General features: G+C 42.6%; 2 protein-coding genes across 3 annotated transcripts; both read right to left on the bottom strand.

The window, feature by feature from the left end:
- Positions 1 to 3,611: 3,611 nt before the first annotated feature.
- Positions 3,612 to 14,619, bottom strand: csrnp2 (cysteine-serine-rich nuclear protein 2). Its single transcript, XM_030423941.1, has 5 exons — positions 13,793 to 14,619; positions 10,225 to 10,397; positions 9,860 to 10,122; positions 9,120 to 9,416; positions 3,612 to 7,684 (listed from the first exon to the last, which is right to left on the bottom strand). The coding sequence occupies exons 2-5, from the start codon at positions 10,382 to 10,384 to the stop codon at positions 6,770 to 6,772; spliced, it is 1,635 nt and encodes a 544-aa protein (XP_030279801.1). The 5' UTR covers positions 10,385 to 10,397; positions 13,793 to 14,619; the 3' UTR covers positions 3,612 to 6,769.
- Positions 14,620 to 16,260: 1,641 nt separating this feature from the next.
- On the bottom strand, positions 16,261 to 26,687 carry tfcp2 (transcription factor CP2). 2 transcript variants are annotated; one of them, XM_030422491.1, is made up of 17 exons: positions 26,334 to 26,687; positions 25,832 to 26,031; positions 24,512 to 24,663; positions 23,255 to 23,331; positions 23,053 to 23,158; positions 22,718 to 22,824; positions 22,318 to 22,470; positions 22,113 to 22,223; positions 21,551 to 21,639; positions 21,357 to 21,408; positions 20,289 to 20,321; positions 20,055 to 20,148; positions 18,441 to 18,531; positions 18,213 to 18,319; positions 17,771 to 17,913; positions 17,632 to 17,683; positions 16,261 to 17,495 (listed from the first exon to the last, which is right to left on the bottom strand). In XM_030422491.1, exons 2-17 carry the CDS (start codon positions 25,951 to 25,953, stop codon positions 17,458 to 17,460), a joined length of 1,527 nt encoding a protein of 508 aa, XP_030278351.1. In that variant the 5' UTR covers positions 25,954 to 26,031; positions 26,334 to 26,687; the 3' UTR covers positions 16,261 to 17,457. The 2 variants fall into 2 exon arrangements, with proteins under 2 accessions (XP_030278351.1, XP_030278352.1); XM_030422492.1 differs by lacking the exon at positions 20,289 to 20,321.
- Between the last annotated feature and the right edge of the window lie 210 nt (positions 26,688 to 26,897).

Genomic DNA, 26,897 nt, shown 5'->3' with positions numbered 1-26,897 from the left:
CTCAGACTGTTGGCTGACTCCACGATGGCACACATACAAACACAATCTCACCGTGACTGGCACAGAAGAGAAGGGGAATTTTAATCAGGTAACTGCGAGTGAGGAGAGGCTTAAAGCGAAACTCTCACCAAAATGCAACATAGGCTTTTTTTGTGAATGTTACACGAGTCGAACCTTCGTGTAAAAGCATAATTACGAGGATCTTTTAAGATTTACCGTATTTTCGTTTTCGGGTCAAGCTCATTTTCAGTGGGAGTGCTACGGGCACTTTAGCGATAGCATCAAAATCTCTATTTTTAAAACACTAAGAAGGCTCGACACAACATGAAACTTTGCTCGTAGTATCACCAGGGTCTCTACACATGAACACGAGCATTGAGAACATTGTTTGTGTACACAGAGTTTACTAAAAAGAAGGTTTTTGAACAACTCACGTTAGCAGTAGCTTGTTCCGCTCGCCGTCGTCATGGCAGTTAAGGTGGAACTACTGCCGTCCAGCAACAACTATCCACGCAAGATCTCTCTTGACTTTTCCGGCTTTTTTATTCAAGTATTGTTCCTTATATGAGGCTCCTTTTTCAACTTCAAGGTCAATATTGTTTTTCACTAACGACAAAACAACTAATTATCCGTGCATTTATATGGAACTAAGCTTTAGGAGCGTTCCACCTTAACTGTCCTCCAGGTTACGTCACATTCTGAGATCGACACTTCTCCACTGGCAGGACGGCGGCGAGCGGAACAAGCTACTGCTAACGTGAGTTGTTCAAAAACCTTCTTTTTAGTAAACTCTGTGTACACAAACAATGTTCTCAATGCTCGTGTTCATGTGTAGAGACCCTGGTGATACTAAGAGCAAAGTTTCATGTTGTGTCGAGCCTTCTTAGTGTTTTAAAAATAGAGATTTGCTGCTATCGTAAAAGTGCCCGTAGCACTCCCACTGAAAATGAGTTTGACCCGAAAACAAAAAAATCTTAAAAGTGCCTCTTTTATCGTAATTATGCTTTTACACGAAGGTTTGACTCGTATACATTCACAAAAAAAGCCTAGGTTGCATTTTGGCGAGCGTTTTGCTTTAAAGGGGCACATCAGATTTACTGTTGTACCTCAGCAAAGGACGCCGGTTCTGTTCAGAAGCACAGCTCGAAATGTGGTAAGTATTCGAGTCTTTACCTGATCTTGTGAACCCTGCTGGATCCTAGACTTCCCATAATGCAACCATCTTTCATCAGCCTGATAAACGCCAACGTCTTTAAAACTCCTTGGCTGTAAATCTGTCCTCTTAAAACCTCAACGTTAGTAAAAGAAACCTAATGATGTCTGGAACTTCATGTGTAAAATCTGCGTAGTGCCCTTTAATAAAACAATATGTATGCCCTCTCTTAAAGGGATATTCCGGTGTAAATTTAATCCATGGTCTAACACACCGTGAAACTGTGTTAGACTCCCTCTCGAGAGATCAAGTTAGCAGACCGCTAATTTACGGAGTTTTATCAACCTCAGAAACGACCGCACGACAACAATACACTGCAGTAAATGGATCCAAATATAAACCGCCACCAAAAAGCCACAAATAATGCTCAGAACAGCACCAAACTTCAGCAACAGTACAAATAGGGTCTCAGCACATAGTCCGGGGCATCTAACCTCCGCTAGCTTAGCTGGATTTCTACTGAAAAGCTGACTAAATTTACCACTCTTCTGCAGCAGCTTCCTGTTGACGGGAAGTCCCGACGAGTCGATTACCGAGTGCAGTAGAGTTCCGCGGCTCATGGATGAAAATGTATGATTATGACTCCATGGAAAAGCAATCAAAGTTCATATGTGTCTTACCTGCCAGTTTATAACAGTTATTATCCAGAGCGGACAGGGAAAAGAACGGAATTGAGCATTTCTAACTGCACTCGGTAATCGTCACGTCGGGACTTCCCCGACCCGGAAGCTGATGGAGGAGAGTTGAACTCTGTTTTTAGCTTTTCAGTAGAAATCCAGCTAAGCTAGCGGAGGTTAGATGCCCCGGACTATGTGCTGAGACCCTATTTGTACTGTTGCTGAAGTTTGGTGCTGTTCTGAGCATTATTTGTGGCTTTTTGGTGGCGGTTTATATTTGGATCCATTTACTGCAGTGTATTGTTGTCGTGCAGTCGTTTCTGAGGTTGATAAAACTCCGTAAATTAGCGGTCTGCTAACTTGATCTCTCGAGAGGGAGTCTAACACAGTTTCACGGTGTGTTAGACCATGGATTAAACTTACACCGGAATATCCCTTTAAGGTCCAGTGTGTAGGATTAAGTGGCGACATCTAGTGGTGAGGTTGCACATTGCAACCAACAAAATATCCCTCGCCTGGCTACGAAAGGTGCTGAGAAAGTGTTCCCCCTGAATTATACAAACAAGACCTTTTAAGATATTAGCAACCTTTAAAGGAACTCGCTGGACAATCGCTGATGTGACTTGTTATTTGTACCAGGGTCATTATCAGCACTTGATTTGCAAAAGCGAGAGGAAGGAAAGTGAACGTCAGCGCAGTGGGCCTGCATCCTGCATCCCACAGCAGAGACCTCAGAGCCGTGTGGGTAACACTGGCAACCGGCCGCTCACGAGAAGCCACTTCTGGCTCGGTCCAGCGGGGAATAAAGGGGAGACATTGTGTCACTTTCCCCCAGCGAGCGACTTCCTGCCATTGAGGAGAAAAGCCAGCAAATATTTTGGCTTCCACAATCAGTTGTTGTACCCGGCAGAGAAGCGAGAGGCCCCTTTTTATAAGCTGAGAGATAACTTTATAAAAAGGGAAGTGACTTGATGGTTGTTCTTGGGAATCAAACCTTTAACTGTCTGTGTTAATATCTATAATCCTGTGGCATGATTTCAGTAACAGCTGCAGTGAATATGTGATATATGTGACACATTTATCAGTACTGAGCATGTTGTGTTCAGGAGGAATGCGCTGAGTTTATGCTGCCATCTGGTGGTCAGAGGTTGTGCTGCAGCCTGCAGACAGTCTTTGTCATGACCTCCAGTGTCAGAATGAGGACAAAGGCTTCACATTTCACACAGGATGCACAAAATCCTCACAGTTTTAGATCAATAACATCAGTCTGCAGTGAGTAAATGTAATAATAAAATAGACAAAGCTCGGAAATAATAATCTAATCATTTTCAAACTAGAAACACTGAAATATATGAAAAATATTTGCTTTGGAGCTGATTTCTCCTCAAATTCATATCAAGGAAAATATGTAAGATTTGAAGAGAACTGAGAACAGTAAAATTATAATTCTTTTAAATAGATCAAGACAGATTTTGTGAATAACTGATCCATATCTAGCTAAATCAAGGTCGTGGCAAAAGGTCATAAAAATAGGAGTATGCTGCCAAAACAGTCCAAGGTGAGCAAGACATGAAACTCAAACTGTAGCGCTCCAATATCCACTTATTAAATGCAACATTTAACACATTAAATATCATTTGTTGTATTAAATATGTGGATTTTGGAGCTCTGCAGTTTCCTAGACATTTTGTTTTAAGGCAAAAGGTCATCAAAACCCCTACAATCATGCAAAATAAAGATTTATTTCTAACTAATATCAACACAACACACAGAAAACATTCTCCTTTTTAAAATGAGTGTTTTATTGTTTTTTATTTTTGTATAAAAAAAAACCTTTTTTGTCCACTTTAGGCAACAGTTAGCATGAGAGTCGCTCTCACAGCTTTTTAGATGAAGAAGTCTAAACGTGTCAGTCTTTTTCAACAATCACACACTCTCCTTTCACACGGAGAAAACACACAATCACGTAGTGTAGTGGAGTTGATATGATGCAGTGGTCCCAAACCGAAAGTCTATTAGTAGAAAGCCGAGGACAAAAGCGCAACAATAGGCAGCTTGTAATCATCATCACTTCAAAGATGGCACTATGTCAAGGCAAGTCACGCGAAACACAAAAGGGCCACAATGATTCTCCAGCCTCACAATAACTGCATGAGACCGCTTTGTTAACGTCTGATGGATGAAAGCGTCGTTTTTTTTTAATTAAGGTTTGAAACCACTGCTTTTGGCGCAACTCTTTAAGTAGATTTATATTAAGACGATTAAAGAAAAACAAAAAAAGAAGGCAAAGAAATACATCAGACGTCTCATACACAGCAGCACGTCCTGTGTTACCGACAGCAACGGCCACAAAGTCCCTTTCGGCGACAACACGGAGGACTGATTTTGTGTAAGAAGAGTCGGCACACTTACGCAGATCGGCATTAATCAGACGTAGTTTAGAAAAAGACATTTAAAGACCAGAAATGTTATACAATTTGCAATTTTTTTTTTACATACTCGATGACAAAAAACACCTCATTCCGAAAACAACAAAAAAAAAAGGAAATCGCCACATCGATGATTTGCAGTGCAGTAGCTATTGCGTTCCTACGAGAGGCTCTCCGACACGTCGTACATCAGTCGTCGAGGAACTTCTCCTCGAAATCAGATTCCTCGTGACGGCGGGGGAGAAAGATCGGTGAATTGTAAATCTATAACATCAGCACCTTTTTCTTTTTTTTTCAGGAATAAAATATGTATCCTCACTAATATACTCCCTCCCCCCCCAATTATTATTTTATAATAATACAGCACATACACATGTGCATGCACGACTCTCTCACACACACACACACACACACACACACACACAGATGTAAAATAGGCACACACACACACACACACACACATACTGTACAGATTGAACATAAAATATACAAAATCCATGTCGTGGTCAATCTGCTTCATAAATTAGTAACATCACATCGTTTCGTACAACTACTTTCACTTTGACTCTTTGAGTGTCAATGTCATCGATCCACAATCAACTCCCCATCGTGGTTTGACTCGTTAAAGGAGCTATATGTAAGATTTTTAATGTATACCGACAAAATAACAGTGTTGGCGTTCTGTCAAAGATCTCATGTTGCAAAGTTGGCTGCTAAAAAAAGAAAAAGGACTTAAACTTTCCTTTTCAGCAGATCCTGTGACCTCTAAGTTGCTTTTTTTTGCTAATGTTTTCTCGTTCACTGTTGCTTCTCCTGTAGCACTTTGAGATTTTTTTAAATGTATAGTGTGCAATGTACAAATTAAATGTATTATCATTATTATTATCATTACAGGAGTTAGCATGCTAACCATTTAGCAGCTAGAGTTGTCTCGTAGAACCACGTTGTCATCGCTCTCAGTCTCAGTCCAAAAAGAGACGCTTGTGTAGGGCTGCTGTCAAAGCTAACATATAGTTAATGCTAACATGTAGTTAATGCTAACATATAGTTAATGCTAACATATAGTTAATGCTGTCAATGCTATCATTGGCTATAGATCTTATATTAAGTACAGCTGGATGGAAGCTGCGATGACGACGATGACAGTGGTTTTGTATTTTTTGAGTTTTTGGGGTTGCTACGCTTTTCTAAAGCTGAAGTAGTGTGTCCTCTCTGAGTTACCGTACGAGGAGATATACGCTGCCGATCAGTTTGGTAGAGTGCGAGGGATTCAAAGAGATATTTCGGCAATCTTACCTCAAGTCTTGAGTATGTTGTGACATCTAGAGCTGCTGTAAACGGTTTAGTTACCTCCGACTGAAACTGAGGTGTTGGCTTCGTCTAACTGGGCAGGTTTAATAAGGAATAATAAACACGAGTGCACTGAGCAGCTGTAAACTTCTTTTCTACAGGTGAACGATTCTTACATATAGCACCTTCTTAAAAAAGAGGAGAAGATTGTGAAGATCTATTCTGGCATTTCATCGTGACAGGACACGACCGGACTACATGGCGTTACAGTGCAGCCGCGTGAAGAAATAACACTTTTCTTTCATTCATAAGAAAAAAAAAAACAAGGACTGCGAGGACTTCAAACCGACAGTATCTAAACCACAAAAGACACATTACTCAAAAGAAATAATAAGTAATATCATAGGCATTGTAACTACAGGTAAACTAGGGGTTTTTTTTCGTTGACAAATCGACTGCATTTGCACGAGCAGCCCAAGGTGAGCAGGAGCAACAACTAAGGCCAGTGCTGATCTGCTGCTCAGCGTTGGTTTACCTTCATCACAGCAGAGCCGCAACACTCGCTGCGCTCGGTTCACAATGTGCATACAGATCAAGTAAGCAGCGACCTCGGCTCTGCAAACGCATATACAGTACACAAAAACAAGTATTTCCAGGATTATTAGGTCTGTCTTCGGCGGAGGGTACGATCAGAGGCCTTTCATTTGGCTTGGCTTACAGCACGCGCGTGCCGTCATGGAAAGTGAGCCAGCGAGAGTCGAAACGCGCCGGGCTTCTCACGCGCGGCAAAACGATTCGTGTTTAGTGTTGATAGCTTAATACATCACCGAACAAAAAAGGCTTATGTCAGCATTCACACGTTGTGTTTTTCTGTTTGCTGCGCTGGAAATGAACAAAGCTCTACTTGCTGCACTTTCTCATCGACAAATGACGCCTACACACGCAAGTTATGTTTTCCATTAAGGCCGCGTTCATCACCCCCAACAGAGTTACGTACAATGTTGCCCTGTAACTGCATCCATATTACTTCCGGGGAGTGACTTCTTCTTCATGTATCGTACCACTCAGGCTCGTTCTCCACATTATTCAACGACAGCCACTACAAGAGATTGCAACCTGTAATCGTTCTTGATGATAGCGGTAATAATAATGTGAAACATGTAATTTTTTTTTCATCTTAGATGAAGCTATTGTGCAAAACATCTGCAGAGAAGCTAAGACTAAACTTCAGGAGGCAGTGGATGGACTTCTCCCTCCAGGCAGGACCCCCGGTGGCACTGATCCTCGGGGAGGCTCCTCTCCTCCTCCTCCACATCCACACGCTCCTCTGAGCGCAGAATCACATTGGACGAAGGCTTGCCCGAGCTCTGCCTGCAGGTGATCTCTTCAGGCTTGTCAACCTTCGACTCGTCTCCTCCTTCTTGTTTCCTCTCCAAACACTCGCCCCCTCCTGAATCTCTCGCCTCCTCCTGTTGGGCCTCCTCCGCTCTGGGCAGGGTCTCAAAGGCTCCGGGCTCTATGGGACTGAGCTGATAGTACAGCAGAGAAGTGGAGTCTTTGAGGAGGTCAGAGGGGCTCTCCTCCTGGTTGTCAGTGATGCAGAGCACCGTGGCCCCCGTGGGGAACGGCCCCTGCAGGAGGACCTGCTCCACGCCCGGCACCTCCGCCTGCTCCCCTCCCATGAGGCAGAGCGGCTGCTCCGCGAGGCCTCCGGCGCCCAGCTCCTGCTGCACCGCCTCCCCCTCGGCCTCCTCCCTCTCCCTCCTCTCCTGCTCCTCCGCGCTCTGCAGGTGCAGAACAGCTGTCTCGTTCTCTCGCTCCAGAATGTCCTGCTCTGCCAGGAGATCCTGCACCACCACCGTCTGCACCTCGCTCTCCTCCAGCTCAGAGTCTAGGCCGGCCACCGAGGACAGGTCCGGAGAAGTGGGGCAGGTGGAGGAGGGGGAGGACAGCGGGTCGGATTCAGAAAACTGGTCCCCGTTCCCTTGTATCAGCATCCTCCTCTTCTCCAGGTCCAGCTTCATGATGGTGTGCAGGTAATGAGTTCTGACACGAAGAGGGTTGAACTCGATGCGACCCGCCACGTTGCCGCAGCCGTCCCGAGAGCAGCCGCACGGGAACGACATCCTGTCCACCTGCGGAGGAACAAAGAGGATCTCAGCTCCAGTTTTATTTGACCTGAACAGGAAACAAGTCGAGCTAACGATCAGAATATCCTCATCTATTTACGTAAGTGTTACATTATGAGTTACGTAAGAGTTTGTTGTGGAAAAGCACAAAGACAGATGACACACACGCCGAGATAAGATGAAAAATCACGGCAACCGAGAGAGTGCGCGGTGTAATAAGTCGGCTGGAGATGAGAGTTGTGTTTCCTCCTAACGAGATAAAACAGAACTAGAAAAGAGAAAGATGATTTATAAAGTTAAACACTCCAAACATTACCAATACTAGAGCTACAAAGAATGAATATTTCCACGGTCCAGGTCTGTAAAACATCAGAAAATGGTAAAACAAAAAAAAAAGACAAAAAAATCCTCACATTTTTGAGAAGTTTGAACATCTGAAACATCAAATTTTTGATATTTTTGCTTAAAAAATGGCTTCAACTATAAATCCACTGTCAAAATATTTGCTAACAGCTGTTTAACACCTAATCATTAATTGCTTAAAGGGCTTATCGCAGCTTTAAATAATACATACATAGAGAGAAACAGCCTTTTATATTATATACTTTTCTTTCTGAGCGAGCAAACAATAAAATCTATACTTTTGTTTATTATTATTCTTTTCCTTTACTGACACGACGAGCATATGAACATTCAGCACGTACAAAGAGGTAAAAGGATTTTAGTATTAATAATTTTTGATCACCATCTTTGATTTCAGTAAATTGATGAGAGAGAAAGATAAATGAAGAGTACAAATATATGATGGTGTAATGATTTGATTCCCTCACTGCTTCATCGTTCTGCTGATTTTACAGCATCGAACAATAAAATAAACATTTTATTTCAACCTCAATGTTTTGTTCGCTTTCATTTTTCAAACAACGAGTCGCGTCTCAGAGGAACAATGGAGCCTGTCACGCGCTGCAGGCCTGGATACAGATTTAAACTTTGTTTGACCATAAAATCAAATCAAATCCACAGAACATTCAATATTTGTGTTGAATGAAATAAAGCGACCTTTTTCACAGCAGGTATCTTGGCCTGTCACAGCAGGAGAACCACAGGCGTTAGTGATAGCATTAATTAGTGCTCTTTCCTATTAAAGTGATCCGGTAAGATCATAACAGTGTGACAGTGAGGCTGCATGCACGATGCTGAAGCAGCTAAACGGAGTTCATCATTAATTTTACGATTTACAGTTTGTTCTTCCTGCTGTGACACGTAAAAAGATTCCCCCTGACAAAAAAAACCTGTGGGAGAATGAACTGCACATATTACTGAGTATATTAGTGAAATGATTCAATTTGATAAAGAGGGCACTCGTTTTATTGAACAGAGTCGGGGTCGTTCGAGTCTCAGCGATCTCCTTCCCGCACACGGACGAGCCGACGCCTCTCACCTGGCACTTGATGCCGGCCTGGCTGCAGCCGCAGTGGCGCGGGTCGCAGTACAGGCGGCAGTCGCAGCCGCACTCCTCCCGCGAGAGCCGGATGGTTCTGAGCTCCGCCTTCTCGCGGGCGTCGATGCGGGCGATGCCGGAGGCTCTCAGGAGGGCCCGGCGCCGCTTCGTGGGCAGCGGCTGGAGGAAGAAGCAGTCGTCCACCTCCACCCCGTCCACGTCGAGGTCCTCGTCCGATACGTCCTCCAGAGTCAGCAGGTCGGCCTGGGCGCACTCCACCGTGCCGTTCCTCGTCAGCTGTGGGCGACAGTTAGTCGAGAACTTTGAGCTGGAACTGATTCATTGATTATCAAAATAATCGGTGAGCTAATCGTAAGGGGCGGCTGTAGCTCAGTGGGTAGAGCTGGTGGACCAGTGATTGGAAGGTTCGAATCCTGGCTCCCCTTGGACTGAGCTACATGTTGAAGTATCCTTGAGCAAGATACTGAACCCCAGAATTGCTCCTGATGTGCAGTTGGCACCTTGTGTGGCAGCCATCGCCCATCGAGTAAACTAGATTTAGCCCCAGTTAGGGGGGGGGAAAAAAAAGTGGCAACATCCCCGCGACCCTCACGGACAAGCGGAAAGAAAACGCAACAGAACTAATCGTTAAATCGTTGCAGCTCTACAAGGATGCATCACATTTTGCAAGTCACCAGATGCACAAAATACCAACGTGACTGATTAGAAATGAACCCTACCTTCATCTTGCGGGCATTGAGCTTCTCTTGGCGCAGGTGCTGGCGTAAAGTGTGCCGGTGGCTCGTCTCCTGCTCGCGGGCGAACTCTCCCAGCGTGTAGTGTCTGATGGAGGAGTGATGGCGGGCCATGCCCAGGGAGCTGCCCCCCTGGCTGGGCACGCTGGTGAATCCCTGCCGCCGGGGGAAGTAATACACCGTCACCACATCGAACCGTACCCGCTTGCCGCCCGGTGACGGCTTGTGGTGTCTGAGGATGGAGGTGGCTGAAGAGGGGGACAAAGGTGGAAACATTTTGGGATGTTAAGACATAAAGACTTGTAATAAACTCTAAGTTGATGTAACACGTGTCTCCCGTTGGCGCTCACGGGTAAATGCAGTGCTAGAAGGGGGGTTGAGGCTGTCACAGCTGTCCGCGCTGTCACTGCTGGAGATGTCATCGTCTGAGTCCTTCGGTGTAGAGAATGGAGAGCTGTTGTCCACCTCTTCATATCGTCGTTTGAGGCTGAGGGACGAACCTGCCTCCATGGAAACTGGGAGTCTGGGGGGCACAGAGCAGCAACACGTGAGGCCGCGGACACAGACGGCACCAGGAAATGTGAACAAAGAGACGTGTGAGAGTGGATTATTATCATTCAAAGGATAAAAATCCCATTAGTCATCTCAGGAAAATGTCAGATATATTAATTAATGTCAGTTACAGGTGCTGATTATCTGCACAAATACTTTTTTGGTGCTAAAAACCTCTTTATTCGGACCTAAAGGAACAGTTCACCCAAAAGTTTTAATTCTGTTATTTCCACAGTGGTGCAGGAACTTGATTTTAAAACTGAAAATACACAAAATGGCTCCATAAAACTCGTCCGTGTCTCCGGAAGCTCCGAGGTGCAGAACTAATTTGAAAACTCTGAGAGGCAATCAAGCTCAATTACACAGATTTCAGCTTTAAAAAGACACGGAGTAGACATGGCCGAGCTGCGTGGAGCCATTTCCTGTCCATTTGTTTACATTTTAAACTTTACTTCGGTTGTTTAGCAGAATGCTCACCAGATTTTCAATCTGTGTGGACACAAACAGTCATTTTTTCTGGGTTAACTAATCCTTTTAATTAATGAGCAGCAGGGTGGATGATCACTGATGATTCACTAATTGAAGAAGACAGAAATGCTCCTGTTCTAACCGAGCGGGATCGTCTGTATCAAACAGTTCCTGTGCGAGGTGGAACACAGGAACCAAACGGTGACATCAGCTGTTTGTACCTGTCTCCTTTCATTTGTATTCCAGCTCCATCACTCCCTCCCTCCCTCCCTCTCTCCCTCCCTCCCTCATCTCACATGAAATCCTACTTTGAAATCATCAAGTCCCCGAAAACGTCACCATGGCAACTAGGCAAGCACAGTGCATGCGTGCAGCCTTGAAGCGAGCGATCTCTGTGGCTCCTTCGCTCTACTTTTCTATCAATTCTGACACAAACAGAGCAGCGGGGATCGATACGAGTGGATCTGAACGCCGGAGCCGATCAAACGAACCCCCCCAACAGGAGAAGGTCGAACAAGGTGAACGAGAGCAGCTGAACGTACGGCGTTACGCTCTATAGATTTGTGGTCGAAACTGCATCTCGTAAAGTTTTATATCCTCCAAAACACGATGCAAATCGATGACTACTGCCTGCATAAAGACAATATCTGTACCTCGGGCTTATTATATTAGTATTCCCCATGAATAAGGTATTTTCAGAGGTAATCAATAGTTTGCAACTCTACATCTGTGTGAGTTAAATGTTTAACCAGGCAACGTGCAACCAGCATTTCTGCATGTGACGGCGCTAAATGAGCCATTATCAAGGAGCTCTAACATGCAACATTTCTGTCAGACTGTACAGTGAAGAACAGAGAGGTGATGTAACGATGATGTCATCTGAAGACAAATCCTGGAGCTGCTGTGTGAATAATGAAACAACTCCTGCAGCCACAGTGATTCTGCCGCTACACACGGACTCCTTAAATGAGATGAAATGTCTTAAATATGAATTACAGCTGCAGGTTGGGAAACTAATTCAGGACTTTAATGTGTAGAATGATGCGTTAGAAGTTTGGTTGTGGCGTTACTGTGCAAAAATCAGCGATCGACGCATGTTTTTTTTGTCAGGGTCGATACCGATTATCAGAAATCAAGGAGGATGTTGAAAATATTCACATTTAAGAAGCTGGAATCAGAGAACTTTGACTTTCTTTTACTCAAACAGATTATCAGAATAGTTGGTGATTAATTTGATAGCAAGCGATGGAATGTAATTAACGCCTGTTTACTCAGTTTTGAGGTAATTAAAGGTGCATTATGTAGTTTTGGGACATTTTAATCAGAAGAGACAGATCTGCGTTGACTGATTTTCAAATGCCTAAACAAACTAAACTCATGATTTTAATGAATAAACTGAATAAACAAACTGACCTTGGAGAACAACACATTTCATACTGTCTTACTTTGTTTAAATGTGGCGGACCCCGCCACATTTCTAGCTTCAAACACTGTCCTGGACCTTATTTTCCTCTGAGAACAGCTTGTTAATTCAGTTTTTTTGAGTTTGTGTTATTACCTCATTAGTATTGTTGAGTTTGAACTTATTCTCTAAAACTACCTACTGATTAATTTATGTATTTATTTAGTTTATGCTGATTTATTTGATCACTTTGCAGACTCTTTGCAGATCGTTCATTGATTATCGTCTATTGCTCGTGACATGTAACCAATCAGATAAGTGTTTCAGACGGGACATAGAGATCAGATGCTACATCAGAGCCAACGTAGTGCATTTCTAAATCAATCTAAAGGTGCAGTATGTAGTTTTAGAAAATATTATAATCATTGAAATCATTACAGCGGCGCACAAACTCACAGTTAAATGTGAATTTGCCCTTTATGGAGTGATGTTTTAACCTAACGGAGCACATGTGAAGATGCTGTGAGGAAGAAGCACAAGTCTAAAAGTGACAATATGTACAAAAATTCAGGTGTAAACTTAAAAATATCAATGACAACATTCATTTTGTAAAGATATCCACTAATGTTTGCATGCTAACCAGCTAGCCCTGACCTGTACCGGTCGTGGATGTTATGTTACATCTGCACACAGCGTTCACTGATAGGAAAATACCAATTGAGCCGGCTAACTTCCACTTTAGCGCCTCGCTAACTTAAATGGGGATATGATCATTTAGTCCCGCGTCTCTTCTTGACTCTCTGAATTTTAATGGATCGAATGGCTTTAATTTTATCCAGCTGCTCTTTTTCACAATGTAATCTTGTGAGGAAAAAGGTCTTTTTGGGCCTCGGTGCATCACGTGACGATGTAATTAAACAGTTGGGACGCTACAAAAAACCGTCTTCAGGGCCTGCTGCTCCTCCTGAGGGGGCTTCAGTTCCTGCACTGTAAACACTAACACATCCCTGGCTGCATGGCTAACTGAGCTAGTTAGCATTGGCTAATTCTTACATATGGCCCCTTTAAACGTCCCATGATGAAGCTGCAGGTGTGGTTCCAGCACCAGTGTGAACCGAGCGCTCCACCTGGGGGACTCCAGTGTAAATAGGGCAAAACACAGAGCAGAGGCTGAATGTTGATTAGTATGAAAATGAGCCCGCTGTCCCCCTTTAAGCACAGACAGGATACAGTCCTGTGTTTACCTGTGTGTGTGCGCGTGTGTGTGTGTGTGTGTGCAGGGATGTATTTGTCTTAACTGTGTGTGCATGCAGCAGCTGATCAGACTCTGTGTGTGTGTGTGTGTGTGTGTGGAGGCTGGATTTTATCAGTCTGACAGGCAAAGACTCGACCTCTCTCTCTTTCTTTCTCTCGCTCTACCCATTTTTCACACACACACACACACACACACACACAATGGCAAGCCGCCCGGTTAATGAAACACTGAACCCTCTTACCTGGGGCAGAAACAGGGACCCTTATTCCAACCAGCTCGCAGGTCTGTCTCCAGTGTGAGCTGCACATCAATCTCTGATCGCCCTTTTCCTTTTTCCTCTCTTTCTTATTTTTTTTCTCTCTCTTTTTTGGTGCCAAACCCCTGAAAAACCCGAGTGTCCACACTTTGCACTCGCACTACGGCAACCCGAAGTGATCTGGCTTGAGAAAGCTTTGCGTGACTGTCAATTTTTGTTGGTGTTGTAGTGAAATCTGAGGCTCACTTCACTTCAGTGCTCCATGCTCATTGTTCTGCACAGATCTGTGTGTTGGACCTGCGGGCTTTTTTTTTTTTTTTTTTCCTGGAAACGTTGCATGCCTCTCTGTCTCTCTCTCTCTCTCTCTTTTTCTATCTGTCTGTCCTGTCTTGTCTCTTATCTATTTAAAGGGCAGACAGCAGAAACAGGGACGTCATTGTGTTCACTTGGTTTCCCCCCCAACACATGAATAATGTAAAAAAAAAAAAAAAAAAGCAAAAAAGAAAAGCAAGCAGCCTCTAAAATGTCTTATCGTCCTGCAGGAAGCCTTCATCAACTGCTTGCGATGGAGAGAAATCCGCTGACATCTGTGCTGGTTTTATCCCTTTCTTTCTCAGCGGGGCGGGTTCGGTTCGGTTCGGCTGGTTTTCTTTCAACCTCGCTTGTCTTCTCGCTTTGACGCGGGTCGGGTTTTTTTTTTTGGTGGTTCGGTGTCAAAATGTTGTAAATGGACCGAGAGAGAGAGAGAGAACGCCTTTTCCTTCCCCCCGGTTCGGCCCCGGCCCCGGTTGTTACAATGTAACAATGGAGGAAGAAATTCTTCCCTGTAGCCGTATATATACTTATTGTGACATCACAGGCATGCCTTGCGCCGGGGCATGCTGGGAAATGAAGTGCTTTTCCTCAAATCTGCTGTTTTTTGGGTCTTCTTTGTTCACATTGAGCGGAAGCACACGTGCACAATTTGATAGTATTGATACAAAGATGTTTCTTTTATCAATATCAACACAAACCTGCATCTTACATTTTTATTATTATTAATGCGTCTTGTTAAAGCTGCAGTTTCCATGGCAACAAAATGACTGTGCAAGTCTGTCATAAGCCTGCACATCTGTCCAGCCAAAGGTAAAAAATAATAAGAAGGGATGAAATCTGAGGTGATGAAACATCCACTACGATGATTAATACACATTTTCTTTCATTTCTGCAATGATTGTGAATAGGATTAGGACCATATGAAGATGTTATGTCGGGATTATACCGGACAAAATAATCGCAATTCATGATATTAACCAGATAATCAAGAAAGCATGGTTAAAAATCTTAAATTTGTAGTAAAATATACTGAAATCTCTTCACATTTTGTCCCTTTGTTGACAGTTTGTTTATTTTTTTATCATGAAATAAGTTTAATTTCTTCCTTAAAACTACATAATGCACCTTTAATTTACCAACATCGCTAAGTGGAGAAATATCAGCTCTGATAATTGTTAAATTCCTGGTAAAATCACGTTTCTTAATAGGACGATATGAAAATGTTATGCCCAGGACAATATCGACCAAAATTATTGTAATTTATATTATCCCAATAATCAACAAAATAAGCTTAAAACTCTTAAAATGACACTAAAACATCCTGAAATCACATCAGAGTGTTTGTTTATTCAAATTAGAAGTATGTAGTTTCAGAAAAAAGACACCAAACTCATATTATTTACTCATACTGGATATAAAATGTCTTTACGTCATTATTTTATCCTGTGTGAAATATTTGTGTGCAACAGTGTCATAATTATCATATGAAGCTCTATATCACCAGCACGGAGGTACACAAACTCAAATATCAATTGAATTCTCTTGTTTTTTGGGTAAAAATACTCTTTAAAGCTACTAAAGGAACTCTTTCAGACTCAACGTGAACTTTGTTTTAGCGCCGTACCACCAGACTGCAGAACAGCTTCTTCCTTCAGGCTGCGCGGCTCCTCAATTCATCCTCAGCACTCCGGCGTAACAAAAAAACATTTTACTTTAATCTAATCCAACTCTGTAAAGTCAGCGTGTGACCCACAACTATTCAAAGCTTACAGTTACAGCCAATCCTCTGGCTGAAGGCCTCATTTGCCTATGCAAAGAGGGATCAGTAGTCAAATGAGACCGTTTCAATATCAGATAAAAGTTCTTTGTTGGACGTTTGAATTTGCAAGATCCCAAATTATTAGTTATGTCATAAACTAAAGACAGTTTGTGCAAGAAGTCAGTCAATTAAAGTAAACTGGGATTCGAGTATAACTGGAAAAGACATTTGCATCTATAAAGATTGTTCTGGCATAAACACAAGAGAGAGAAAACCACCTGATTATGCGTTACCTCGTTTGTCTCTCAGGGCTTCTCTTTAACACCTTTATGCATCTTAACAGCAGCAACGGTTTGTAAGAAGACAGACAACAGATGGCGACCAGTACATGGGTCAGTACTTTAATAATGCTGATGACGTTGGGGGGCAAAGATGGACATCTAAAAAAAATGTCAAGCTATCAATTCCATGTAAGCAGTACAACGGACCAAACATAAACTAATCAAACCTCTTTCACATGCAGCTCTGGTGTGACCAACAGCCCATCACATGTTTATTAGTATCTGGAAGTGGTGACATCCAAAAACACTGATGAAGAGAGTCAAGTATGTTAAAAAGATTAATAAAAAAAAACAAAACTGCCAAAGTAACACACGATTCCTTTTGAAGACGCTTTAAAACAATGTAATCTATGTACAAATAAAGTCGGGAAATGGCTAAAAAAAAAAAAAGGAACAAGAAGGCGCAAAGACAATTTGCTGGTGTTGCCACTGTAATCACTAATATTGACAGTGTTTCATCATCATTCAAGATCCATACGTAACAACCACGAGTACCAGTTTACGCTCTACATGATATTCAAGGACCAACTGGGAGTCTGGAAAAGTTAAAAAGAAACAGTTCGATCCAGTGAAAGACTGTTGGCTTGTTAGCTTCTAAAGGAATCGCAGATGTTAAAGGAGAACAGCTGGATTCCAGCAGTTTCTCCTAATGTCCCGTTTGCCTCCTGCGGTTCTTTGATGCGACTGCGATTGTGTTAGCGAAACCGTGTTTCTTGCAGACTCTGCTTGACTGGATCCCGCAAGGCAAGACGAGAGAAATCAAGCTGCGCTGCCGAGTTAGAGAGTCAAGTCTGTCGGACTCTGTCCCGCTTTAATTTATCATTTTTTCCTTTCTTTTGGTTGTTGTTGTTTTGTTTTTTTTGAAGAGCTGACAGGCAAAGCTTTGGCACACCAGATGCTCAGCTAACAAAAACAGTGAAAGCAGCTGCAGTGCCATTCACCTCTTTCATGAGACATAAGCGACAAGAGGAAAATGCGAACGATTTAATAGTGGAGACAACTGCAGGGCGAGAAGGAGGTCGTTACTTCAGCTGTGGCTCCCTCTAAAAGTAAGACAGTAAGGTAAAGTGAGGAGAGGGCGGGTTGCTTCAGTCACATAATCCTCCTAGCAGCCTCAAGAAGTTTCTTGGGGGGGGGCATCTCCATGTATTCCAGGAAGAACGAGGAGTATGACGCTCTAGAGGGGCTGACCGGAAAAAGAAGACAGCAACGCTTTTTTTTCTCCAGCTCGGTATTCACTTCAGGATGATGTGGTAACCGTCATTTGTGTCATCTGGAAAAGAACAAGGGAAAACGTAGCGGGGAGAGGGTGTTATAAATAAACCCGCCATGATTGAGTTCATCAAAGCTCCGTGTTAAATATAGAAACAGATAAATCATCATCATTTATTAGTGCCGCGCTCGAATACCTTTCATTGTGTCCAATACAAAACATACTTCATCCTGGAAGTTCTGAATCATCTGTGAAAAGGAGAGTAGACGTTGACGCAGGCGGGAATCTGTGTGGTTTTGATGTTGCAGCGAGCAGAAAGAAAAACTTGACCTCACCTCGTCACTGACCAGTACGTGGATGCCGGTGGGACCCTGTTTGAAGATCTGATTTATCTGTCTGGGTGAGATGTTGAAGAGCTGAGCGATTTTCTCCGTCAGCTCAGCAGCCGTGAGCTCCTCAAGGTAAATGGCGTGATATACTGCAGGTGATAAAAACAGGTACAAAATGTAGAGAAATACACAGTTTTGCCTTCCATTTCTATAAAATAAGATCTGTAATTGACGATCTTGCAGACAGAGAACCTTAAAAAGCTACGCCAGCAACTTGTTTGACATAAATTCAAGAATCTTATAGTAGGCATGAACAGCAGCAGCTACAATTTCCAGGAAATGTAAAAGAAAACTACTTGATAATAATATAAAATCGTGTCATGAATTCAGAGTTTCTTCTTTACATTTTGCTACACCAAACACACGTGAACCTCTGATGTTCACCGACCAAAGAAAGTGTTGGCGGCAGCGTCTCCGTTTTCATGTTTCACTTGCTGCTCCCGCGTCTGCTGAGACTCCTGGCAAACGTAGATGGTCAGCCTCGGGCGTACGATCCTGTGCACGGCATCCAGAGAGAGAATATTACACAGTGTCCACAAATGGATGAAGCCGTTCTTTAGACGATAAACAGGCAAAATAGATGTTGTCAGATGGGATTCAACTGGAGATCACCCACCGTCCTTTCAGTGCATTAAAGAGCCTTATTCCATCAGCTGGCCCACAGATCTGAATCACATCCTCCCTGGTCAGCTTCAACAGGTCTGCCCCTGGTACACAGAAACAAGACCCAGCGTGTTATAAAACCACTTCCCTCCACATATGAACATGAGCTTTATCCCATCAGCAGAGAGGGTCAGCTACAGACCGGTCCTCGGGGCTCGTGTCTGGCTAAAAGACACTCCAGCAGATGCTTTGTGTAATGCAGGGTTAAAGTCTTGGTCCTCAAGACAATAACAGCCTCTTTTCATCTTGTTTTCTCACACTGTCACCCTCTAAATACAACATGATGTCTTGTCTGCAGCGCTCTTTTCACACATAGGATATGTAACACGGTCGGCTTCATCCATCTCATGAAGTCCTGACGTGGTAATGAGAGAATGTTTTGCTGGATATTTATGTATTCATCCATGCGTTCTGTAGCGATTGTAAAATGACTATTAAAGGGATATTCCGGTGTATGTTTAATCCATGGTCTAACACACCGTGAAACTGTGTTAGACTCCCTCTCGAGAGATCAAGTTAGCAGACCGCTAATTTACGGAGTTTTATCAACCTCAGAAACGACCGCACGACAACAACACACTGCAGTAAATGGATCCAAATATAAACCGCCACCAAAAAGCCACAAATAATGCTCAGACAGCACCAAACTTCAGCAACAGTACAAATAGGGTCCAGCACATAGTCCTGGGGCATCTAACCTCCGCTAGCTTAGCTGGATTTTCATTGGAAGCTAGACTAAAATTTCACCATTTCTTCTGCAGCAGCTTCCTGTTGACGGAAAGTCCCGACGAGTCGACAGATTGCCGTAGAGTCCGCGGTTGGATAAAATGTCAATCTGACTCCCTGGTCCGCACTCAAATTCAACGTTCTTACTGCAGTAAGACACAGATCTTGATTGCGCGCGGACAGGAAAAGACCGGAATTGACATTCTAACGCACTCGTAATCGCTCGCCGGGACTTCCCCCGCCGGAAGCTGATGGCAGAAAGAAGTCTGTTTTTCAGCTTCCATGAAATCCAGCTAAGCTAGCGGAGGTTAGATGCCCCGGACTATGTGCTGAGACCCTATTTGTACTGTTGCTGAAGTTTGGTGCTGTTCTGAGCATTATTTGTGGCTTTTTGGTGGCGGTTTATATTTGGATCCATTTACTGCAGTGTATTGTTGTCGTGCGGTCGTTTCTGAGGTTGATAAAACTCCGTAAATTCGCGGTCTGCTAACTTGATCTCTCGAGAGGGAGTCTAACACAGTTTCACAATGTGTTAGACCATGGATTAAACTTACACCGGAATATCCTTTTAAATGAACATTTTCTGACAGTGATACAGGAATGTTAAAGCTGTCGTGACTCCAATATAAAAAGTGACTCAGGTGCTTATTCAGACACAAGACCCTCGTGTGAAATTGCCATCACATTTACATAATGAGGCAAATGCCTGAGAGGGACTCGTTTTCCACTCACATTTCTGGGTCTCGACTCGCCAAAAATTTTACAAACGATCAGAGACAGGACACGGAATTCTGTCGAATGGTTTTTGCGACAGGTGATGTGTGTTATAGAGCAGTTTTACCTGAGAAGTTGGTGAAGAGGCGACAGTAGGGCGAGAAGCGGTTTATTAAAAGCCACTGTTGTGCATCTTGCGGTGTTGCTGTGGGTAACAAATTCTGAGAAGAAAGAAAAAAAAAACAAGACAGGACCCAGAATTAAATATTTAATTAGAACATACAACAAAGAGTATCTCAGAGTTAGAGGTACCGCATTGTCTGAAATCAGCCAAACACGTGTACAGTGTGCGTGTACTGACCAAGTCCCAAAGACGAGCGGCACACTGGGCAGTCTAAGGAGATTATTTGTAGCATCATCATCGTGCAGAAACCAACGACAGTTCAGGGAGAATAGCATTTCAACGTTAAAACATAAATACCTCGACAAAATGTCAATGCTTTGGATTTGATATATAAATCCCAAATATACAAAGAAATAATAGAGTCGTACTTTTTGTACTAAATTGACAAGAAACATGTAAAGACACACACAAAAAGAAATGGAGAGATTAGATCAAGGCTGACTTTTATGACTTCATTTTAAGGACATTTCAGTCGTCAACATATCAGACATTAACAATTACAGAAAGTCTATTTTAAAGTGACAGCGAGGAACTCCTAGCGGCTCGATTGACAATAGCTGCTGCTGTTGTAAAGCAGGTGACGCATCCAGGACAGATGTGTCACCTGCATCTGTCCTGGAAGTGAGTGACAGAGATCATACGATGGATCGCAATGAGGTAACGTATTTAAATGTGATTGGACCCGAGTACAGCAGTCTATTCGTCGATGGTCTCGTTTGCTGTCACAGGTCATTTATAATCATCAGAGGAAACACGAGACTGTTTCATAAACACTTTAAAGTTCCTCGTGGTCACTTTAAATAGAGAAAGTAACATGATGCAAGACTCAGGATCAACTTGTTAACAGACTAGTCTGTCAGTGTAAGAAACCAAAGCATGACGTCTCAGCAGACATCTATCCAAATATATAGCAAGCACAGCATGAAATATTCTGACAAGTCCTCTTTCAAGGTTAAACAATAGAGGCACTGAATCATTGTCTGGTTCCCAGAGAGAAGGGTTCTGATGTCATGTCTGTGATGTGAGTTGACCTTGTATTTCTGATTTATCATTGTTAAATTCTGTCATGCACACCTTCAGGCAGATTAGGCTTATTTTTGTTTACTGCCTCAGAGGATCGAGGCAGCGGTTTAACACGCAGATGTCAGCTTTGCATTTGTGAATATTAATAACCGACGCTTCAGTGAGGCAGTGAGGAGGAAGCCAGGCAGTAAATCCAGAGTGTGAACATGTACTTGTACTTACATCCGTTACCTGAACGACCGGTTCAGGCGGCTGGTGGTTTGGTGATCCATTTCTAAACAAAGGATGAAAAATTGACCGTGTCAGAAATCCACGATTAGGAAGAAACACAGTGCAACTATGTGGATTTTACGGTAAATTAAATTTGAAGCAGCATTAATCATTAAGTGCTGGCAAAAAACATGAAGCGCTCATACCCCTCTGCAACGGGGAAGCTGTTGTGTGTGCTGTTGAAGCCCGGAGAAGGGGAGTTGCTGACGTATGTGACCTCTGGCCAGGGACAGCACTGCAGAAGAACGACACTTTTGTTACTGTAGCTTTGAAATAACCTGATAAATGTATCTCTGCTCTCAACCGTTATAAACTGAAGCATTCCTTTGCATTTAATCTATCTGAACTGTGTGTTATTCCAATTGTGTGTCATCCAGAATGTCACTTCCAAGGAGGGGAAATCTCCATGAATCGATTAGTTGTTTGGTCCATGAAATGTTTAGAAAATGGTGAAAAATGTTTCCCAAAAGCCAAAGATGACGTCCTCTAACATCTTGTTTTGTCCACATCCCAAAGACATTCTGTTAACTGTCATTAAGGAGTAGAGAAGCCAGATAATACACAAGCTGAATCATTTATATCATTGTGAAGTGAATGTCTTTGATTTTGGACTGTTGGTGAGACAAAACAAAACATTAGGTGTCTGATTACGTGAAGAGCAGGATCCACAAAATCATTCTCTCTGTAACAGGTCAGTAACGAGCTAACCTCTGTCAGGATTGTTGTTTCATAGGAGGGCTGGTACTTTTCCTTCTCCTGCGGCGCCCTCTTCTCCATCTTCTCTCTGTCCGTCTTCTGCTTCCTGTCTGCACCTTTAGGCTGAAACCAGTCAGATGGAGGTCAATCAGGTGGTTGTCTCTGATAGCAAATGTTTTCATTGCCATACATCGATGTTTCCTCTCATTCCCCTCACCTTGAAGACTTTGACCTGACAGGAGGCAGAGTGGAGGTGCTCTGTGTACTCTTCGCTCTCGTTTGCTTTAAATGTGTCGATCTGGATGCGGAAAGGCACACCCTTTTCTCCTCCATGCTTGCGCATGGTGAATTCTGTGCTGATGCAGTGTACCTAAAAAAGTTTAAAAAAAAGGAACATGAAACTAAAATATACGGGAATGATGACATATCACAAATCTTAAATCTTATAGAGACACGGTTGTATTAGTTATTACTGTCTGCCATTTCTGCCAAACAGAACAGATGAGTGCACTAAATGTTAACAAGCTTAGCTCATGATGCTCAAAACTGCCTCAGATCACTGCCGTTGCTTTTAATGAATGAAAGTAATTTAGGACAACAGGTGTCCGTCATGCTACCTGGATAAAAACTGAGGTTCTTTTTGATGGGTCCCAAAGGAACTCCACAGTGTTAAGCTGAGTAGGGTTAGCCCTGGGGTCGATTATGCCGACGGACATGGGGATATCTGCAACGGATCAATGTGAAACAAGCTGTTATCAAAAGAGTTCTTAACACACAGCAACTTCTCCATAATATCACCACTGTCTTCTAAACCTTGTACTCACAGATCCTTAACTACTGGATGGTTAATACACATAAAAAAAGGCTGCACAGCAACATTCTTCTCACACACAAATCCAAAACAACACCCTCAGAACAAGAACCTTCTGGATTCATCAAAGTCAGCGCTCACCCAGGTCAAGGATGCGATCCCCGGGCCTGTTCCAGCGCCAGCCTTCCAGCTGCTGGTGCTCTGTGTACTGAAGTCGTCGGTCATGAAACACCACACGGATGATGCTCTGGAATTCAGTTTCGCAAACAATTCAAGGCCAATGTTAATGCTATGTAAGCTATATATACATAATACGTGTTAAAGCAGCATCTCAGAGACTCACCTTCACCATTTTACCAGTGATTTCCGGAAGCTCCCCAATTTTCCGATTGTCAAGCATTCTAATTTCATAGGACTGGCCTGCAATGGAAGATCAATACAGTTGAGATCTCAGTTCCTACAAGAATGTCACCAAACATTCACAGTTGACCTTCCAGAGTCATAATCATGACAATAATACATAATTTCTACATCACTGACAATTATTTTCATGACATGAGTCACAGAGTAAATCATCTCCCTCTCCTTTGTTTGGGTGACGATTTGGACATGTTCTTCTATATACGTCATCCCTGGACCCTCAACACAGTCTGGCCCTTAAGATCGTCTTAATAATCATGATACAGTATGTTGACCTTGGTCACAATGGCATGAATACAAACCCAAGTCTAGGGGTGGGTATTGGCAAGAACCTCACGATATGATACATATCACAATACTTTGGTAACGATACGATACGTATCACGATATTGCGATTTAAATAAAGATGAAAACACAAGTACCTGGATATGTACATCAGATGATATTGATCAGAGGACAAACTGAGTCAAAACTATTTCATTCAAAACAGCCTCTCCATTTTATTAATTCCCATAATATTTCCGGGCAGTAATATTCTCTTTGTCCAGCTCGTTGTTCTTGCTATTGCTCTTAACTTTGAAGCCAAAGTGCTTCCAAACATCAACTTTAATTGCGTAGGCGTTGTTAACTTGCCATCCATTTTGCAAAGACCTCAGCCACTCTCTCTACTACAGAAATACACCCGCCGCACAGCAGAGTCGCTCTTCGGCGATATATCGATATTTGGAGTTGAAAAATCAATATTGTATTGGGCGGCAAAGTATCACGATATATTGCCGTATCGATATTTTTGCCCACCCCTACCCAAGTCTGCAATACCACATATATTCATAGCTAATAATGGCACACCAAAATATCTGTTTAACAGAAATGAAAAGATATGTCTTTCAAACCTATCAGGAAAGAGTGCATCGCTCTATTGGCACCAGGGAAACACACACTCCCACGGACCATACAGCAATATTTTTCCATATCGATTTCCCCCCCGCCCAGACTCTCCATTATCATTAAAAATCTGTCTGTGAAGATTTGAAGTCACTCAATTATTAAAATATCTGGAATTACTTGTTCAAAGGGCAACTAAAACCTCTTCCAGTGGCGTTTTATTTAGTATTCTCAGACATCAATACATTTACAGAATGCTGGAAACCACACTGTGGTTGTGAATCCTGATGCTGACCTTGGTTGAGGTAGGTGAGTGTTTCATCATGCAGTTTAACAGCAGGCGAGGTAGCTGCACACAGAACATACTGAAATGGAAGGATCTTGTTCTCACTGTCTGGAGGCAAATTTGACTCCTCCTGCTTGAAGATGGGGAGTGCAAGCACATCGCTGGAGAACAGGAGAGACAAGAGAAAAACGCTTTTTATTAAATATATATCTTAATATTCAATTGTTAAAAATGATTTCAACCAGGATAAGTAAAATGGAGAGTGTACATCTCCCATTCATAACTAAGCTACACTGAATGATGGATTACTGTGTCCCAAAGCTTTACAGTTCATTAATTATACTGAAGACAACTGGGGCAACACTGCTAAATACTCAGGTATCCAGTCAGGATCTTACTGCGGCTCTCAACAGTGGAATTTCAGGAACAAGCGAGCACTTTGCAGCTGGTACAGTATCATTTACCAGTGCACTTAACCAGCCAGAAAAGGGCACAAAAGAGATGGATCTTCCTCCAGCAAAGCAGAGCGCTTGAGTCAGCAAAGCCCAAATGGATTTCAAATCATTTCCATCACAAAAGGCTGAGCACAAGCATCATCAATATCTACTGTGACTTAAGACTTAAGACAAATAGAATAAAAAATAAAAAAACACAGAAATGTCTGCAGATATCTTTACACTAATCTATCAGGGGACATGCTGCATAGTGGATGCCCCTTTCAGATTTCTCCAGAGTATTCTGAATTGAATAGTCGCTGCTTTGCAAGGCACCTGCATGTGAAGATTAATCTGCTATCTATAAGTGCAGGACGTCACGCTTCAATGTACAGAGATTTTTCAGCTCGACTGTCATGCTGACGTGGACAAAAAGCCAAGCTGGAGGAAAAGTTCAGTCTTTCTTATCTTTGCAAAGAATCTCTGATCCATTCCACAAAACATGTGCTGCAAACTGTTTTGAGGATGGATTTTCAAAACAAAAACATTTGAAAATAATAATAAAAAACATATATATATATATATCTGAAACAATCTACAGTAAAAGTTCAGCAGTCACACACTGTTAGGTCAAGTGAAAACACACACTGGTGAAATGTAAACTTTAGCAGCTGACTCAGATTCTCTACCTTTAGAAAGTGACACCTGATGAAGGAACACCTTGAGGGTGCCATTACTGTCCTTGTTTAGATCAATAATTAAGCCCTCACACAAGAGAAAGAGATAATTGTATATTAATATTAATGGCTGTAAGAAGTCCCAAATTAGATGACGTACTATCAATGTGTAGCATGTCTAGCTGGACTTCATCAGGATACTTAAACCCACACAGTACCTCATGCTATATGCCCCAGCACCGAGCTCCTGACCGATGCCCGAGAGACTGGCATCAAAGTCCTGTGCCAGCCCGGACTCGATCACTTCATCCGTGAGAGGCAGCTTCAGAGCCCACGCCATGGTGACGACGAGGAGATCTTACGGAGTGCAGTTCCGGTTAAAACTTAAGTTTTTACGTGTTTCCCACAACCTTCCAATCTTCAAGAGAGAAAGTGAAATAAGTTAATAACAAACGAATGAGGCTGAAACTTTTAAACCGCACAGAGGAGGTTTAATGGAGAGGAAAACTCACACACACACAAAAAAAAAACAACAAGACAATAAGGATCAAATTAGCAAACTGCGTAAGGGTTCTTTAATCATTCTTTAATGCAGAGCTTCTGTCGGTAACGTTAACAGCGCACCAAGATGAGAATAACTCGTGTTAAGCCATACCATTTCTCGTTTTTACTCATGATTTAGCAAGTTAAGATACTTCTCTAAGAAAATACACAGCATACCTTAAGGTGAAAGTGTAGCTACGCGCTAGCACTGCGACAGTGTCATGCCATCATGTCGCGCTCCTTCGCTCCAGCACTAAAATAAACATGTCGAGCTAACCACCACTACAAGCTGCATAGCCTGCCAGCTAACTCAGCAAGTACGATGCTAGCCCTTCTTTCCCTCGCTTATTGCGGATTTACGAAAATGAATTATTCCTGGTAGACATATCAATAAATTTATTACATCTAATTTGGCTATTTTTGCCCCTAAATTTCTGAAATATAATGTCTTGCTTTTGTTTGTTTATCTAGCTTCGTCAGGAAAAGGAGCATCCGTAACATCCGGTTTGTCTTCTTCTTCGTGGGATTTCAAGGTACATGCACAGAGCGATGGTGCTCATTAGCGCCTCCCTCTGCTTATGGCCAATACAACATAAGAATGTTTTACTGCTTTTAGAAGAAATATTAATATGTTTGACCTTTAAAATAAACTATTTTATTAATTCTCAGATCAGTGGTCACTATCAAATACAACAAATGCAAATGCTGTAAAAAAAAAATTATAAAAATCAACACACAACA

The sequence above is a fragment of the Sparus aurata genome, chromosome 7 (genome assembly GCF_900880675.1).
Source record: "Sparus aurata chromosome 7, fSpaAur1.1, whole genome shotgun sequence".
NCBI classification, from domain to species: domain Eukaryota; kingdom Metazoa; phylum Chordata; class Actinopteri; order Spariformes; family Sparidae; genus Sparus; species Sparus aurata.
Note: the sequence above shows the minus strand (reverse complement) of the source record. Positions and strands in the feature narration are given on the sequence as shown.

Coding starts and splice junctions, on each gene's coding strand:
- tfcp2 (XM_030422491.1), bottom strand. CDS start 25,953: ATGGCGTGGGCTCTGAAGCTGCCTCTCACGGATGAAGTGATCGAGTCC. Junction 22,471..22,717: donor GAACCTCAGTTTTTATCCAG/GTAGCATGACGG, acceptor AAACTTTTTTAG/GTACACTGCATCAGCACAGA. Junction 22,224..22,317: donor GTCAGGTCAAAGTCTTCAAG/GTGAGGGGAATG, acceptor GACTGGTTTCAG/CCTAAAGGTGCAGACAGGAA.
- csrnp2 (XM_030423941.1), bottom strand. CDS start 10,384: ATGGAGGCAGGTTCGTCCCTCAGCCTCAAACGACGATATGAAGAGGTG. Junction 10,123..10,224: donor TTCTAGCACTGCATTTACCC/GTGAGCGCCAAC, acceptor CCCCCTCTTCAG/CCACCTCCATCCTCAGACAC. Junction 9,417..9,859: donor TCAATGCCCGCAAGATGAAG/GTAGGGTTCATT, acceptor TGTCGCCCACAG/CTGACGAGGAACGGCACGGT.